Source organism: Camelina sativa, chromosome 7 (genome assembly GCF_000633955.1).
Source record: "Camelina sativa cultivar DH55 chromosome 7, Cs, whole genome shotgun sequence".
NCBI lineage: Eukaryota > Viridiplantae > Streptophyta > Magnoliopsida > Brassicales > Brassicaceae > Camelina > Camelina sativa.
In genome coordinates this window covers 6,449,461-6,467,575 of record NC_025691.1, presented here as the reverse complement: position 1 = coordinate 6,467,575, position 18,115 = coordinate 6,449,461, and the positions used below count along the sequence as shown (strand labels likewise).

Below are 18,115 nucleotides of genomic sequence, written 5' to 3'. Positions count from 1 at the left end.
ACGACCACCACGTCCTCTGCCACCATGGCCATGGCCATAGTGTCTTTTCTGTGGACGTAGTTGGTCTACGGCCGTAACCATCAAAACGGCTTGCCTGGCCCCAACGACCACCACGTCCTCTGCCACCACGGCCATGGCCATAGTGTCTTTTTCTGTGGACGTAGTTGGTCTCCTTGGGCTCTTTTTCCGGTAATGGGGTTGTACCGGGAGGTCTCATAGCACTATTCATCAACAGCTCATTTTCACGGTACTGTTGCTGAAGTACTATATTGTGAGTACTAAAAGTAGACAAAGTCTTCTCTAGTAACTCTCTCTCCGTGACTTCAGTACCACACAACCTTAGGATTGAGACAATCTTAAAAGCTCTGAGTTATACTCATCCATGGATTGGAATTCCTGGATCCTTAGGTTTTTCGAATTGAGCCTTTGGTAGGAGCACCATCTATTGGTGTCCATATTGTTTTTCAACTCTGTCCAAAGGTCAATAAGATTCTCAATGGTATGGTACTTGGTCCTTGAGACTCTCAGCAAGGTGATGGTGTGTATGCAAAATTGCCTTACATTTATTCTTTTAGTGCAACCATTATCATCCTTAATACACTCACATAGGTACTTTGATTTTACAAAACATGCACCCGATTATATCATGCGGTTTTTAAGACCGAACCATGTAATTCATTTGGATCATGCCATGCGGTGTTTAAGACCGAACCATGGAATCATTTTAGTCTTAGGTCATGCGGTATTTGAGACCGAAACATGCCTTGCCTTTACTTATAATTTCGAACTTAGGTCATGCGGTATTTGAGACCGAAACATGCCTTTATTCTACTCAATTTCGTGGCTTAATATGCATGAACAACAAACCTAGATAGGAACTAGCATGCATGCAATAATTTCCTTTTTCTAGATAAGATTTCCTTTTCTTAAGTTTTCCTTTTCAGTTTTGGATTAAGACAAGTTTTAGGAAATATTTTATTTAAATTTTAGGATAATTACCAAATTAAATTTGGAAGTTATCCTGATAGTTCTAGCAACCTAGAACAGTTCTATGATTTTCGAATTTCATAGTTTTAGGATCCGAAATTTTTTTCTTAATTTACAAGAACAGTTTTATGTTTATAATTGATCCTATATTGTTTCTATGGAAATTCCGAATTCAACAGTCCTAAACAAGTCTATCCAATTTGATATTAATGTTCATGCAACTCTAACAATTTATGCAATTATTGGTTCTTTAATACCCTATGCATAATTCGATTTCATTATGATGCATGAACAACCAAGTTTTAAATCTCCTAGAACAGTTTGATTAACATCTTATGAATCTAACAAATTTAGTTCTAGGTTCTTATGCAACAATCAATCAAGCAATAATAATCAATCAACCAAATTCAAGCTTGATATCTTTTGGTGCAATTCACAAACAATCTAACAGTCCTATGCAACCGATTTTAAAGTTTTACAAGAATAGAACTCTTAAGATTTGTTTGTTTGTATACTTGGATGTTTTATGGTTCAATAGCTGTTAGGGTTCAGATTCGATTATATGGTTCTAAGAGGGTTAGACTTTATTTTACCTTTCACCAATTAGGGTCTGACTGGTTTTGATCTGGGAGCTAAAGACCTCAGATTTCACTCACGAACCTCGATCAGAACCGCTATCAACCCAATCCTCGTACCACTCTCGAACTGCTCTCGGACTGCTCTCGGACAGATCCTCGTACCGCCTACGTACCGCTCTCGGCCGGAACCGCGAACTGCTATCGTCAGGAACCGCGAACGTCAGGAACCGCGAACCGCGAACGTCAGGAACCGCGAACCGCGAACGTCAGGAACTGCGAACCGCGAACGATGATGGATTCCGAACAAGGAGTAATCACCGAGAGTTTTGGATTATCACCGAGAGATCTCCGAGTTTGCCCCGGAACTTGCCGCGTACTGGATCCAAAACGGACGGAAGCTGATCGCCGAAGCTGATCGCCGGAACTTGCCGCGTACTGGATCTTCGAACATGAACTTACCCCGGACTGGCCGCGTACACGGACGGAAGATGATCGCCGAATTTGGGCGGCGGTTTTTAGGGTTTTAGGGTAAGAGATAGAGGCGGCGGCCGATTAGGGTTTTAGGGTTTTAGGGAGGAGAGAAACGGCGGCTGCCTTTAGGGTTTTAGGGTTAGGGTTTTCTCAGCTGGCCTTAGAGGCTATCGTGCTGATAACGTGTTATGAAACTAGAGAGTTTAGGGGACGAAATCTCTTGTTCTCATTAATGATAATCGAATGAGGTTACATATATATAGTAGAGTACAAGGGCTAAAGCCCATAAAGCAATAGAGTACATAAGAAAGGCCATGGGCCGCGAAGCAATGGCCGATGGGCCGTACATGTGCGGACAGTAAATGGGCCGTAAGGCCATGTCCTAACGGACTGTGAGCGGGCCGGTTTATGGAGTCCACAAGTGTTTTACAACATTTACCTATTATAGAGTTTTGGACCCCCCAAAACACTTCTTGCGTGACCCGAGAAAACGCAGGGAGCCAGCATAAGCGCGACCGACTTCATTGAAAGAGCGACCAAAAACGCAGCGTTTTGATAGTGGATACATTACAGATACCGAATCAATCAATAATACAGATAGACAATTAAAAGCAATAAAGGGAATCGCGCGATTGGGGTCAGTTAGAGAGAGAGAGAGAGACGAACAAGTCGTGTCTGAGAAGATTTTAGGAGAAGAAGACGAAGAAGATGGAGAGTATCTGGCGAATCGCGACGGGCCAAGATCCGAGCCGTGAAGATTACGAAGGGATCGAGTTCTGGTCAAACCCGGAGCGTTCTGGTTGGCTGACGAAGCAAGGCGATTACATCAAAACCTGGCGCCGCCGTTGGTTCGTTCTCAAACGAGGGAAGCTTCTCTGGTTCAAAGATCAAGCCGCTGCTGGAATTCGCGGATCTACGCCGCGTGGTGTGATCTCCGTCGGTGATTGTCTCACCGTGAAAGGAGCTGAGGATGTTGTCAACAAGCCTTTCGCGTTTGAGCTGTCTAGTGGTGGCTATACCATGTTCTTCATCGCTGATAACGAGAAGGAGAAAGAAGAGTGGATTAATTCGATTGGAAGGTCGATTGTGCAGCACTCGAGGTCTGTGACTGATTCTGAGGTCCTCGATTACGATCACAGGCGGTGATTTTTTTTTTTTTTTTTACTACTACTATATGTGTGATTCTGTTGACGTCTCACTCTCTGGGCTTGCCTTCGGGGGTTTTCCTGGGATGTAACACTCTCTTATGGCTTTTAAATTATGATGTTATTGTACCTTTTGATCGTGATGTATCTATATATGTCTCTCAAGTTTCAAAATCGTTTCTCTCTTTGTTTGTGATTTCTCTTGTTTGATCGAATCAGTGAGTTTCTCTTTATATACGGAACGGTCATGATCTCTTTTTGCTCAAATTTGATTGATTCAACAAGTGATTGATGTATTTTTTGTTTTTGTTTGAGAGTCAAAAAGTAGAAGCTTTTTTGGGGTTTCTGAGTAAGGTAACATTCTCAGGACAAGAAACGCCCTTCCGAGATGTGAGATTGATGTATTGAAATGAAGAAAGAGAGAGAGAGAGAGAGAGATGCAGGACAGTAGGTTTGAGCAATGCAGAGCTCATCTTCATCCATACACCAACTGTTGGTCATCTTGTTCCGTTTCTTGAATTTGCCAGGCGTTTCATTGAGCAGGATGATAGAATCCGTATCACCATCCTCTTGATGAAGCAACAAGGTCAGTCTCATCATCTTCTCCTGCATTTGATGGAGTTATTGTCGAGGGATTCGTTGCTGATTTTTTTCTACTCTCCCAATGATTGATGTTGCAAAAGATAGATGCAAGTCTCCCTTTTTTATGTGTTCTTGACTTCAAATTCTGGGTTCCTAGCTATGATGCAGTATCTGGGAGATAGACATAAGAAAGATACCTCAGTTGTTGCAAGAAACTCTGAAGAAATGTTGTTGATTCCTGGATTTGGAAACCCTGTCCCAGCCAGAGTTCTGCCGTCAGCTCTGTTTATTGAAGAAGGTTATGATGCTGACGCTATATTTTTACAAAGGCCAATGGAATCCTAGTGAATACCTCCTTTGATATTGAGCCTACGTCTCTGAATCATTTTCTTAAAGAACAGAATTTTCCCTTCTATTTATGCTGTTGGCCCCATATATAACCCGAAGTCCCATCCTCATCAATATCAGGACCCCGCCCGTTGTGACCAGTCAATCAAATGACTTGATGCTCTTTTGTTCTGTCATCAGCTTTGCTTCTAATTATGTCTGTATTGGTTCCTTATATACCAAGCTGGCAAGCTGTGAGTTTCTTTGTTAGCCAATGCTGCATTTCTTCTGTTATGGATTTTGTTCAACATTGGGTAGATCTCTTAGCAAGCAGATAATTTAAACAGTTGGATGAGACAATTTCATTGCAAATTCTTTGATACATTGTTATGTTCTGTTGCGGATATTCAGATTTAGCTTGTAAAGTGTTTACTTTCCATCCAGGAAAGGACGGTTGTTCTCGTGTAATTCGATTACAAGGTTTGTGCAAAAGAGCTTTCTAGATACGGTTTTGGAGCTGTTTAAGAAGGAGTCAGAGCACATTAAGGCATGTCATGCGACAATGGCTGTGGTCTTGTCTACTTGTACAAAAGGTACAGAATCTGGAGTTTCTTCTTCCTATTCTATGCAATGTTTGATTTTCTGCCACTCTCCTCAGGGTTTTCGTGGAGTGTAACACTCTTCCCTGCTTAATTATGATGTTATTGTACCTTGACGTGATGTCTTTAAGCCTCCACTTCTAGATCAAATGTCCACTTGTTATGATCTTTCTCTTTATTCGATTTAGTGAGTTCCTCTTATCTTCCCTTTGACAATTTTGTCGTTACCCTCTTGTTCGATTCATGTGAGGTTTAGGAATTTTCTTCTTGATTCTTTTGCTGGCTTTTTATTTATTTATTTACTAATTCCAAAAAGAAAAAGGATTAATTTTCCTTAAAAATAGAAAAAGATAAAGGAAATTATACAATTGATTAATACAATACCATAATTATGAAAGTTATAATTCAATTAGTAAAGAAAAAGAATTGTAAATAATCATGTCTATCTAAACAAATAATTTGTCTCATATATATTCGATTCATTAAACCAACGATTTAGGTCACAAAACACTGAAGAAGAAGAAGAAAAAACCCTAACCAAAACTCGAGAATCTGATTTTAGTTTCTTTTTGGTAGAGAAAAAACATGTCCAGTTCGACGCAGATCGATGCAGCGATCATGGAGCCGGCTCCAGAAATCAGAGATTTTGTCGATGGAGTGGCATTTGTTGTTTCCAAAGCGGGGTCAATCCTTGAGAGTAGGATGAAGGCCTATGAAGAGGGCAATCCAAAATACAGCTTTTTGTGGAGCTTAGACCCTTTACACGCATATTACCAGCGAAGTCTTGCTCAACACCGATCTCAAAATCAAGATCAAGATGGTGGAGATCAACCTGATGATCATGAGTCTGCACTTGTAGATCAACCTGATGATCATGAGTCTGCACTGTAGATCAACCTGATGATCATGAGTCTGTACCGGATGCACCTTTCGATCTTGGGTTTTTTCCTTCACCTATTTTCGAACGTCCTGACTTTGCATTCCCCCCAGAGACGACACCCAAAGATTTGGCTATCATTAAGCTCACAGCCCTGTTTATGGCGCGGTGGGGGCCGTATTTTTGGCGGGCTTTGTCGAAGAGAGTGGAGACGAACCCTCAGTTTGAGTTTCTTAGGGTAACTAGTGGTAAAATGTTATCCTTTTTCCGTGGGCTTGTTGGTATCTACCACAAAATGTTACACAGTTCTGAAAAGCCTTCTATGGCCGTCGTTCTCAACCTTTTCTTCCAGAAAGTGGAGTTGTCTACGGTTTCGTTGCATGCTTTTGTGGGTGGTGTCGACTGTTTAGCCTACATGGAGGATCGAGACTATTCTATTGTCATGCCACGACCTGAACGCCTTTCAATGGTTGTTGATCGACTTAAAGATGTGCAGCCTCCACTTGTATCTGATACTCCGTTCAGCGGGTATACACTTGACCGTCTTTTTGAAACGTCGAAGGCAGCCATGGAGATTTGTATTATTAACCTCACAGCACAATTTGTGGCACGGTATGGGCCGTATTTTTGTCGTGAGTTGAAGAAGGCAGTGGATAAGAAGCCTCAGTTTTTGTTTATGAATCCAACTGATATCCTCTATAGTTTTTATAGTGGTCGTGTTAATGCGTATTCCAAAGTATTCATGCGTTTGACGAGGCTGGGTGGGAGGAGGAGGAATTATGTTACGGCGGCAACGGTTCTTGAGGTTTTTTTCCAACGTCTTCAATTGGAGAAGCTGGAGGAGGGAGACGAAACTGCTATGATTGATTTGCATGCTTTTTTGGGTGGTTTTGACTGTCTTGCTGGCATTGAGGAGGATGAGGATGAAGAGTTTGACCATTCTCATAGCTCACTTCCTCGTCTAGTACTAGAACGAATTCGGCTTTGTAATGCTCAGCGTCCACTTGGATCCCAGCTTACTGAGAATCAAGGTGGAGTTGAGGATATTCATGAGTGTGACGTCGTGCAACCAGTTCTTGATCATCCTATATGGGATCCGCCTCTAAGACGTACCAATCTTGTAATATGTGGACCCCTTATAAAAGAGCTTACACTCAAGGAGATTGTTATTATTAAGCTCACAGCGCAGTTTGCGGCACGGTATGGGCCTTTTTTTTGTCGGGATTTGTTGAAGACAGTGGACAAGAACTCTCAGTTTAAGGTCATGCATCCACATGGTACGAATTTTGATTTTTATAATGGGCTTGCTGGTGCGTACGCCACTGTATTAAGGCGGTCCAAAAAGCTTGTGAATAGTGATGCTCCTACGGGGACCGTTCTTGAACGTTTTTTCCACCATCTTCAACTGGGGTTGCTGGAGGAGGGAGTGGAGATGGCTATTGATGATTTTCATGCTTTTGTGGGTGGTGTTGACTGTTTTGCCTACATGGAGAATGAAGAGTATTCTTCTAAATTCCCACCACCTGAACCCCTTTCAGTGAGAATGAACCGACTAACACAAATGCAGCCTCCACTGGGATCTCGGCTTATTGGATACCTTGCTGATCAGAACCAAGATGGAGATCAGGGTATTCCAGCTAGTGTATTTCATGCACAACAACTCGGCCTTAGGCCGCCCCCTCCTTTCAGGGATCTGGCATTTGGATTCATTGAAATGGATACCCCACTCAAGGAGCATGGTGTTATCAAGTTCACAGCGCAGTTTGTGGCACGGTATGGGTACCATTTTTTACTGGCGTTGATTAAGAGAGAGCGTAAGAACCCTCAATTTGAGTTTTTGAAGCCAACTGGTAGCAGTTCATATATTTGGTTTAATATGCTTGTGAGGGCATATTCCAGAGTATTGAGAACTTCTGATCTGGTGAGTGATGCCTCTATAGCGGAGACCTTTATTGAGATTTTTTTGCAACTTCTTCAATTGGACAAGCTAGAGGAAGGAGATGAAAAAGCTGTGATTAATTTGCATGCATTTGTGGGTGGTGTTGACTGTTTTGCTGACATGGAGGATGAAGAGTATACTGCTTACTTGCCACCACCTGAAAACTTTTCAGTGATGATGAACCGGCTAACACATATGCAGCCTGGTCATCGTCGGCCTTGTAATCATCAGCTTGTACCGCCTTCAGCGGGGATGATGCAACCTGCACCGTCTATGCCTGGAATGTCTCCTCGTGTACATGAGGAACCAGAGCCAAAGAGACAAAAGTTTTGACGAGCTCAACAACACTTGTTCCAGAAGACTACTTGTTATTTTTTTTTTTTTGGTTTGTTGTTATACGTGTGAATACATTTTTAGTGTTCCTAATTACAATTCAGTGCTGGACCTGCTGGTATCCAATTGGTCGTAACTGTAGTTAGTGCGGCCTTATTCTAATTGTTTTGTCCTCTGGTTTTGACCTTGCGATTTGAGTATCTAAAACACCAAATTCTGAAGCATGTCAATGATCGTTGAACTTTTCTTAATTTAGTGATTAATTGCCGCCATTTAAAAAAGAAAAGAGCATAGCTAATCGCTATCGTCATCCGCAACTAACACCCATCCTCTCTCTTTCCAAGTTATAATGAAGGTAAAGTAATGAGAGAAAGACTATGAAAGGAAAATGTTGTTGTCAGTTCAATATTGATATGAAAACTCACGAGTCCTTTACTTTTTTAGTTCGGATTCTATACTAGAAAAGCTGCTAAAATTTTGTCTCATGAGATATGACGGTGACATTCCAAGAGCTCTTTTGGAAGAAGTGCTTTCACTTCCAGTAGTTGGTCCTAAGTTTGCTCATTTCTTGTAAAACTGGCCCTACGAGTCAGTCAGTTTTGTAAGAGAGCTGCATGTTTTAAAATTTTCTCAAAGGTTTCTAGTGATGTCCTGCGATGGGTTTTGTTGCATGTAGCATGGAATGATGTCGAAAGGGATATGTGTAGAGCAGAAATGAAACAGGTGCTTCCAAATATCTTGCTAATGTATATTCTCTTTGAGATTGGTTCTTCTTCACATTTGTTTAGGATGTTGCCTCGTATTTACATTGTAGCTTCTGTACTAGTGGGTGATTTTGTATTAGCATTGTAGCTTCACAGTTGCTTATGTAAATTTTATTTTATTTACTTTTATGGGTGATTTGATTTTTTTTCACGTATTGTAAAATATTAAATTACAAACTCTAAATTACAAACTTTGAAAACTCAAGCTTTATAATGTAAAAATTTATTAGTTATATATGTATATACTATAATTTTTTCTATTCTATATATTATAGGAAAAAAACCAAAATAAATAATGTTCCTCTTTTAGACTGCTTTTTTTTGTGTGTGGATGATGCATTTTTAATATAATTATATTTATTTTACAATTGATTCGCTTTTTCCGCAGATGGTAAATTGTTCATTTTATAAATTTTGTGTATGTGGGGAATCTAATCTAGTAGAATAATAGTAACATCCACACAATTTGTAGCTTGAGATCTGGAGGCTATTGAATGGACTAAAATTATGAGGACAGGATAATGATATGTGATCAAGTCAGGGGAGTAGTTTGGAAATAACTCAAACTTTCAGAGGACAGACCAACCAGAATGCAAGAAAGTAGTTTTCTTTGGTCGTGGTTCCCACGCCATTACTAAAAAAGAATTTTTCTCTCCAGCTTGCCAATGGCCACCTCAAAGTTAGGTAGGAAGGAGTCATCACATGTCACCAAGTCGTCAAAATAACTAATTCTCTTCTTTGATATGTGAGATTAGAGGAAAGATCAAAAAGCTGTACCTGTTTGTGTTTGTTAAGATATGAAGAATGCAGAGCTCATCTTCATACCAACACCTAGCGTTGGTCATCTTGTTCCGTTTCTTGAATTGGCTAGGCGTCTCATTGAGCAAGATGATAGGATCCGTATCACAATTCTCTTGATGAAGCTGCAAGGTCAGTCTCATTTAGACACTTATGTTAAGTCAATTGCCTCCTCTCTTCCGTTTGTTAGATTCATTGATGTCCCCGAGTTAGAGGAGAACCCTACACTTGGAACTACACAGTCTGTGGTAGCTTATATATACGATGTTATTGTGAGAAATATCCCTCTTGTGAGAAACATAGTCATGGATTTATTAACTTCTGTTGCATTGGATGGAGTTAACGTCAAGGGAGTGGTTGCTGATTTTTTCTGTCTCCCCATGGTTCACGTTGCAAAAGATGCAAGTCTCCCTTTTCATGTGTTCTTGACTACAAATTCTGGATTCCTAGCTATGATGAAGTATCTAGCAGATCGACATTGTAAAGATACCTCGCTTTTTGTAAAGGATTCTGGAGAAATGTTGTCGATTCCTGGCTTTGTAAACCCTGTTCCAGCTAAAGTTCTGCCGTCAGCTCTGTTTCTTGAAGATGGTTATGACGCTTACGTGACGCTGGCCATATTGTTTACCAAGGCTAAGGGAGTCCTAGTGAATACCTCCTTTGATATTGAGCCTTACTCTGTAGATCACTTTCATCAGGAGCAAAACTACCCTTCTGTTTATGCTGTTGGCCCCATATTTAACCCGAAGTCCCATCCTCATCCGGATCAAGACCTCGCCCGTCGTGACGAGTTGATGAAATGGCTTGATGACCAGCCCGAGGCATCGGTTGTATTCCTTTGTTTTGGGAGTATGGGCAAGTTGAAAGGTCATCTAGTGAAGGAAATAGCACATGGACTTGAGCTATGTCAGTACAGATTCCTCTGGTCACTACGCACAGAAGAGGTGACAAACGTTGAACTTTTGTTGCCTGAGGGATTCCTTGACCGTGTCACTGGACGGGGAATGATATGCGGTTGGTCTCCTCAGGTGGAGATATTGGCCCATAAGGCAGTGGGAGGTTTTGTGTCTCATTGTGGATGGAACTCAATAGTAGAGAGTTTATGGTTTGGTGTGCCAATAGTGACATGGCCAATGTATGCAGAACAACAGCTCAACGCGTTTCTAATGGTGAAGGAACTAAACCTCGCAGTGGAGATGAGGCTTGATTACAGGGTACATAGCGATGAACTAGTCAGTGAAACAGAGATCGAGACAGTGGTTCGTTGTGTAATGAACAAGGAAAATAATGTTGTGAGGAAGAGAGTGATGGATATCTCCAAGATGGCACGGGAAGCTACGATGAACGGTGGATCTTCGTATTTGGCTATTGAGAAATTCATACAGGACGTGATAGGAACAAAGCCTTAGCCTTTTCTTATCCATAAGCTATATAAATTTGTTATTTTACACTCAAACTTAGTTTTTGAATCCGCTGCAAATGAATCTTGTTTTGATTGTTGAATTGACCTTCTTTTATTGTTGTTAAAGTACTAATCTTCTGGCCAAAGTAAGGCCAGGGACACTCGCCTTTGGAAAATTTGGTGTTTGTATGATACGTGCGTCTTTTAACGATCATTGAGTCATGCGAGTAACAAATATGACAAATTTATTTTTATAAAACGTTTTATTGCAATATCTTCGAGAACAACATAGCAAAGGAAGACTTTATCAATTAACGAACAAGAAACAGCAAAAGAAATCTGGAGTTTGTGTAACCTAACATATATGTAAGAAAAAGGACATCAGAACTGCCGAATTATTCATCCTTCATGTATTTCGCGGATCACCTATTTATAGATACATTGATTGTAACTAGGGTCCGTGGAAGTGAGCATGCCACTATTTGGGAAATAGAACAGACATGCCTCGTTGGTTCGGCCATGGCTTTGGTAATAATCGTTCATCAAATATGATGCATGGCTTATTGTAGTATTGGGTTTAAAACATGCTCCACTCGGTAGGATTGGTCTACGATCAATCCCATTACTACATGCAAAATTGATGTTATCTTCTAGCTGATCATCCTTGCCGTCTGCTTTGACACACACCACTGTTTTGAGCTTGCCACGGGAAGGTGGTTGATCATGATGGATGATAGGAGGATTGCGATGAGCGACAACAACGGCGAAATGTTTGCCATCTCTTAAAAAAAACAAAATAAATCTATAAGCTGTTTGGTATAGTGAAGTGATGATTTCTTATGTGGTTTATATTTATACTAGAGCAATGTACGAAAGAAAAGGAAATAATGAATATGTGAAATAAAAGACTTTGCTGTACATAATAAATGAGGAAGATTTGTAAAATAGTAACGTAGGAAGAAAAAAACGGAAGATGAAATAATGAGGTATATACATTTATACATAGATAAGGAAGATTTGTAGGAGATGTCGTCCGTCTACCAAATCTTCCCCTTTAAAAATTATATATATATATATATATATATATATATATATATTACCTTACATGAGTATTTGTAAAATTATAAATCTTCCTTCGCATAGATGGATATATTTTAATAAATTGAAATAATATTCATCGTTAACAAAAAAAAAAGAGAATAATGATATTCATCAAAATTTCCTTTTAAAAATTTTGTTCTCTGTTTGAATAAAATTAAAAAAGGAAGGATAATAGAATTATTTTGTCAAATGGAATATAAATCACTAACCATACCGTTACAGTTGCAAGTAAGCGGTCATTTTTCACCACTACCGTTTTGGGCAAAAGGACATAAACATATTAAGAAATACATATTCAAAGCCATAAACAGATAATTTTACATTAATTAATTATTTTAATTATATTATTTTAATTATCTTATTTTTCTTATTATGTTAATCACCAATTTTAATACATTAAATCTTTGCATACTTTAATAATGTTTCCGTATAATTTTTTTTACAATATGAGTATAATAAATAATAATTACAATTAAATTGCAAATATTATCTTTATTAATTGCACATATTTTCCTATTGAAATTAGTAATTTAATTGATAACTTTCATATTAGAATTAGTGATATAATAGATTACTTTTGCTTTTATATACTTTTCAAAAATATTAAATGTAATCCTATTATTTTTAGGATTTTTTAATTGTTAAGAATTATTAAATAATTTTTTTTCACACATGTCAAAATATTATCAATAGACTTGACAAATGTCGTGATTATATGAATTATTAATTTTAAAAACTAAGTTTAATATAATAAGATTATTAGACCACTTCTATTACTTTATTAAGTTTAATAAATTTCTAAAATCTGTCCAAAGCACCAATTTAACTACATTACTTTTCACATAATTGTCCAAATCCAAATTCGTCACCACAACACCAGCAGTGTACTCATCATGACAAGAAATCACCAATAAAACTTAGTTATTTAAATTTCAAAAGAGTCAGATATAACAACTAAATCACAACTTCAAAGCCTTGTTTATGCGGAAGAGGAAAAACCTATATCATAGGGAAGTTCTTTGTAGTGATTCACACAGTTTCTGACTAATCTTAGTAAGTCACGAACACTTGTGAAGTTGTAATCCTTATGGGACTTGTCAATGTTCTTCTCACTATCAGGCTTTCTTTGGAGATATTGGCCTATCTTAGACTTCCATGAGTACGACATTCCAGAAACCAATTTATTCAAACACTATTATACACAAACTACTAAAATAATAGGATATTAGAAATTGATTTTTTTTTCTGATTTCAACAAACAAGAGATGAGCTCATTAGCTTCTAGAATATCCCTTATTCATGATAGATACTATTTTTTTTTTATTCAAGCATCATGATCTTAACCATGTCCAAATTGATGCAAATCAGCCATAATGGTGTAAAAGATAACATATTCTAAGTTCAAATCTTACATATTTAGGACTTTGGAAACCAATATATGGTGAATATCCTCTCGTAAATGTCTATGCAAGTTTTATAAGTGAAAATCTAACCTTGACATGTAATTGTTGAATTATGTGAAAAATATGTACACAAAGATAATTTGAGAAATAAAAACAGCATAGTAAGTGAAATTAATTAATTGATTATTCAACATATATATATATATATATATATATATATATATATATATTAGTTATATTATTGTGAAAAATCTAACTTAACATCACGAAAAATATTTATAAGCATATATTGTATCAACAAACACCATCATATGGATAATGGATTGTGAACAATGTTTTTAAAGCATCAGTTGAAACTTTCAAATTTTCCTCATGCAAAAGATAAATCAATATGTTTACTAAATTATTGAAGAAAGAAAATCTAATCAATATGTTTATTACATTCAATAATTTTAGTATATTAAGAACAATATTAATGTATACATGAAGGTAATTAATTTTAAACATTACATTTGAAAGAGAATCACATAAACACAAATTTTGGGGAGATATGTGTGACAACTTCTCAAAACTTAAGTTTTATGGAATCCTTCAAAAATTATTTAAAATTTAAAAACTCTAATTAATTATAACAACTTTATCGACGGAGACAACAATGATGATATAATTTTGACGAAATTGGAAAAGGTCTAAACAAATTTGATGATGAAGTTTTTTTTTCTTTGTGTGTGTTTTAGGAACAAAAAATCTTTAATGTTGGTATAGTGATGTAGCCATATTAAAATAGGAAACTGATTAAATTATTTATATATTAAAAGAGAAGCATTCCCACAGAAAATGATGATTTGTCGCATTCATAGAGCTCTGAACACTATTTTCTTTATCTGTCATCAACTTTAAATAATATTTACCTTTATTTACCATTGTATTTTTCCAAAAATACAATTAACACCCAAAATTAAATTCTTATATTATCTTTCAAACTTAATTATATCCTTTAATTATATTTTCATAAAATATTTAAAATGAATTTTAAGAACTCTTTGTTCATATGATATAATAATATAAGATTGATATTATAATAATTCTCATGGGTTAAATTTTAATTATTATATAATTTTTTTTTTATAGATGTATACTACATAATCGAATTTTAGATATTTCAATTACTGATAAATATAATAGATTTTGTAAGTAAAAATATAGTAAAAATATTTAATAATTATTTTATACCTCACTATGTCCGGGTTGTTACCTAGTCTCCACCTTAAAAGTGGTCTTTCTATCAAAATATGAGCTATTGTCGCTACTCATAATATATATATTTTAATATATATATATATATATCAAAATAATTGTTACAATACTAATTATATTTAACCTAAAGGTTTATTATACATATATAGTTAAATATTTAACCTAAAGGTCTTTTAGTTATGATTAACTATTTTTGAAGTACATTTTAGAGAAAAACCTTTGTTTTGTAAGATATTATCCATATAACTAAACACAATATAATTTTAAATAAAATCTAAAATATCCAAATAAAAATAATATTCCATCATTAATATTATAGATATTTAAAATATTTTGTTAAGACAGAACTTATGCTTCTTCTATCATTTTTGTTTAATATTTATTTTAGTTACATTGAATTATCATATAATACATAAAATTATTTAAATTCTGAATTTTTTTAACATTGGTTGTGATTCGAATTATAAAAAAAAAACAGACATGCATCTCAAGCAGTGAAGAAAAATAGTGTTTTCAACCATCCTTGACCGGGTTTTTGGCAAACAAATCTAGAAATGCTTTGGTTTACGGTCTAAGTCGGTCCGATCGCCGGTCTTTTCCGGTTTAGAAACATTGCGTATGTATATTCTTCTCCCACAGTCCCACACTTCAAATTGAAACTGTTATCGGAACACTTCAAAATCAACGAGCTCACGAGGATGTCGGCCGTTTTAATATCCGCTGTCAAATCTGACTTTTCCACACCCAAAAGGTGTTTGATGAAATGTCTGACCAACTAGTGCTAGAGACTTATATTTCTAGCCTAAGAGATTAGTTGTCTAGGATGTTTGTTGACGTGAATGAACTTGTTTGTCATGCCTACTTGATCATGTTTCTCTAGCGAGAGCTAGGTTTGGAAGTGGTTGAGTCTGAGTAGCTTCTGTCAAGAGATTGGATTATCTAAGTCGTGATGTTCATTGTTTAAGGATAGTTTGCTTGTGGCATGTTAAACACTATGTAGACTATCATCCTTAGGACTTCTATCTTTTGATTGATATTGCATTCCTGAGACCGTTTTTCATCTTGCTATTTAGTTCTTGTTTAGACTCAATTTCGTTTTTACTCACGTTTACTTCTTGTCATACATTTTTGTTTCTAGTTTTGTAACTCATTTCCGTTTTGCATTCTGATCATTCTAGGATTGTTAGACATAAAACCACTCTTTGACTTGGCTTGACTTTTGATTCGTTGATTGCAACTCAATTGTTAGTAAAGTTGTCCAACTAGATTGACACCTTAAATATCACAACTGAATAAGGTTAACTGAATCTGCTAGGACATACAAAAAGCCTAGTATCAGCTGCGTTGAAGCCTTAAATCGTAATAATGGGGTAAGCACTACTGGTCTACTGCTTAAACATAATCATCTCTTTCGTTGATTCTTTGGTTAGATTTTTCCTCTATTTACCATTTGATGACTCTGATTTGATGATTCACAGGTTCAATACCTTGAACGGAAAAGTGAAACAAGGCTACGTTACTAATGCAAACCTTTTCTATATATACTAGGTTTGGACCCGCACGTCCGTGCGGAGTTATTTTTGCATAATTTTTTTAAATATATAATTGTCAAGCGATCAAACCCGTCAAATATGTCTGATTGCAACGTTCAAATATTTTTTGACCTGAAATAACCTCATTCCTCGTAATTCATATGAGTAAATAGTATGTCCGCATATGTTCTGCTTGAATTCTTGTTCCCAAAATTCTTGTCCCATATTTTGTCATACATGAATATACCAACACAAAAATTCTCATAACCTGATTACTATGAAACTAATTTGAACGATTTCCTAAAATATAATAAATCTGTTGTTTAATCTTTTTTTTCTTAATATGTAAATTGGGTCAGTTTGGAAACATGGATATTTGATATGATTTGTTTTTTTAACCCTTAAGTGTATTCTCCAATTAATAGTACAGATTTCCTTCAACTATTGAATGAAATATTTCTTAGTTATACTAATGACAATTTAATGTAAATAATATAGTAAGAGAAGGACAAATAATAAAATGGGATATAAAGCGTGAGTATTTAATATAGGAGATACCAGAAGATATTTTATTAAGGAGAATTTTATTAATTTGGATATTATTAGTTTTTTTAAGTAATACATGTGTCCGTAATTGTTGGAGAAAAAAATATTACAAAATTGTTTCGTTAGGAGGAAGACTATAATTGGTCATTAGATTTCTTATATAATTGGTCTTAGTTATGATTTTATATCACTGGATTTTATAAATTTTAATTGGTCATTAGATCCCTATATATCTCAGTTATTGGTATAATATTATTACTTGTTTTCATTTTTATTGGAGTGGATTTTCTAAATTTTATGATTTATGTAAAAACACTATAACTACATATTCATTTATAATGAATAACTATATAGTTATCCAAATTAAAGTATATATTCATGTCATTTTAATTGGTGATCATATGTTTTTTTGGGTAAATATAATTATTGTTTTTAACAAAAGAATAAACATTGAGCCAGTTTCAAATAATATTTGATTTTTGCACCATTAGAGCTTTATAAAATTATTAGAAAGATAACATCCCCTATATAGTTATAGTGTTTCTGAAGATATAATTTTAAATATATATATTTTTTATATCTCATAATATATTTATATTATTATATTACAATACATAGTGAAATTAATTTAATTTTAAAAATATGTAGGAGATAATATTTATCAACTTTTGAATAATATTTACCAATTTTAAAATTTATAGGAGCACAATATTGTTTATATAAATAAATTGAAAAGTAGTGGCAGTTGACAAAAAAAAATATATATATATATATATATATATATATAGCAGTGACAATTTCATGTAATTTTATGGAATATTAAGGGTCAACAATAAATTGGGTACGGAGCTCTCTCGTGACGACACGTCAGTTTTTTTTTTCCAGAATGCTTCTCTTTTAATATATAGGGGATTCTTTAATGCACGTGATAATTACTTATTTTCCAAATAATTAAAATAATTTAACAAAACTCACTAAACTAAAACATGAGTAGATGCATCATCACGTATTAATGGTTTTTGTTTTTTCCCCTCCAATTTATGATGATTTTTTAGAGAACAACATTTATTATTTTATTTGTTTAGGTATTTGATAAGACAATAATAACATTTAAAATATATTTAGTTGTTAAAAATAAAACATTTTAATTAAGTTAGAAAAATAATTTCCTGTACATAGTACGGGTCTAATACTAATACTATACTAATTGCAAAGTTCCTCTTATTTTACAGCTTTTTGTATGCAACCCTAAATAGCGGCTTAAAGAAAAAGCAGAGAGGATCTCCTTTTATTTCTCTTCAGAGAAACAGAAACCATATCTTCAAAGAAGTCTTCTTTACTTTTTGTCGCAGGTAAGCTTTCCTTGTTTTAGAATTTAGAGATTGAAACCTCTTCTCTAATTTATATTTCTTTCTTTATCTAGACACTTATTTCATACATACTTGATTATAAAAACAGAAAAAGAAAAAAAAAA

The 18,115-nt window shown here is 35.5% G+C and overlaps 2 protein-coding genes and 1 pseudogene across 2 annotated transcripts; 2 read left to right on the top strand and 1 right to left on the bottom strand.

Moving 5' to 3' along the window:
* LOC104700519 (pleckstrin homology domain-containing protein 1) lies at positions 2,634–3,377 on the top strand. The gene has a single exon (XM_010416041.2). The coding sequence runs from the start codon at positions 2,745–2,747 to the stop codon at positions 3,180–3,182; it is 438 nt and encodes a 145-aa protein (XP_010414343.1). The 5' UTR covers positions 2,634–2,744; the 3' UTR covers positions 3,183–3,377.
* Positions 9,272–10,923, top strand: LOC104704375 (UDP-glycosyltransferase 71D1-like). Its single transcript, XM_010420478.2, has one exon. The coding sequence runs from the start codon at positions 9,400–9,402 to the stop codon at positions 10,807–10,809; it is 1,410 nt and encodes a 469-aa protein (XP_010418780.1). The 5' UTR covers positions 9,272–9,399; the 3' UTR covers positions 10,810–10,923.
* LOC109125586 lies at positions 11,229–11,599 on the bottom strand (annotated as a pseudogene).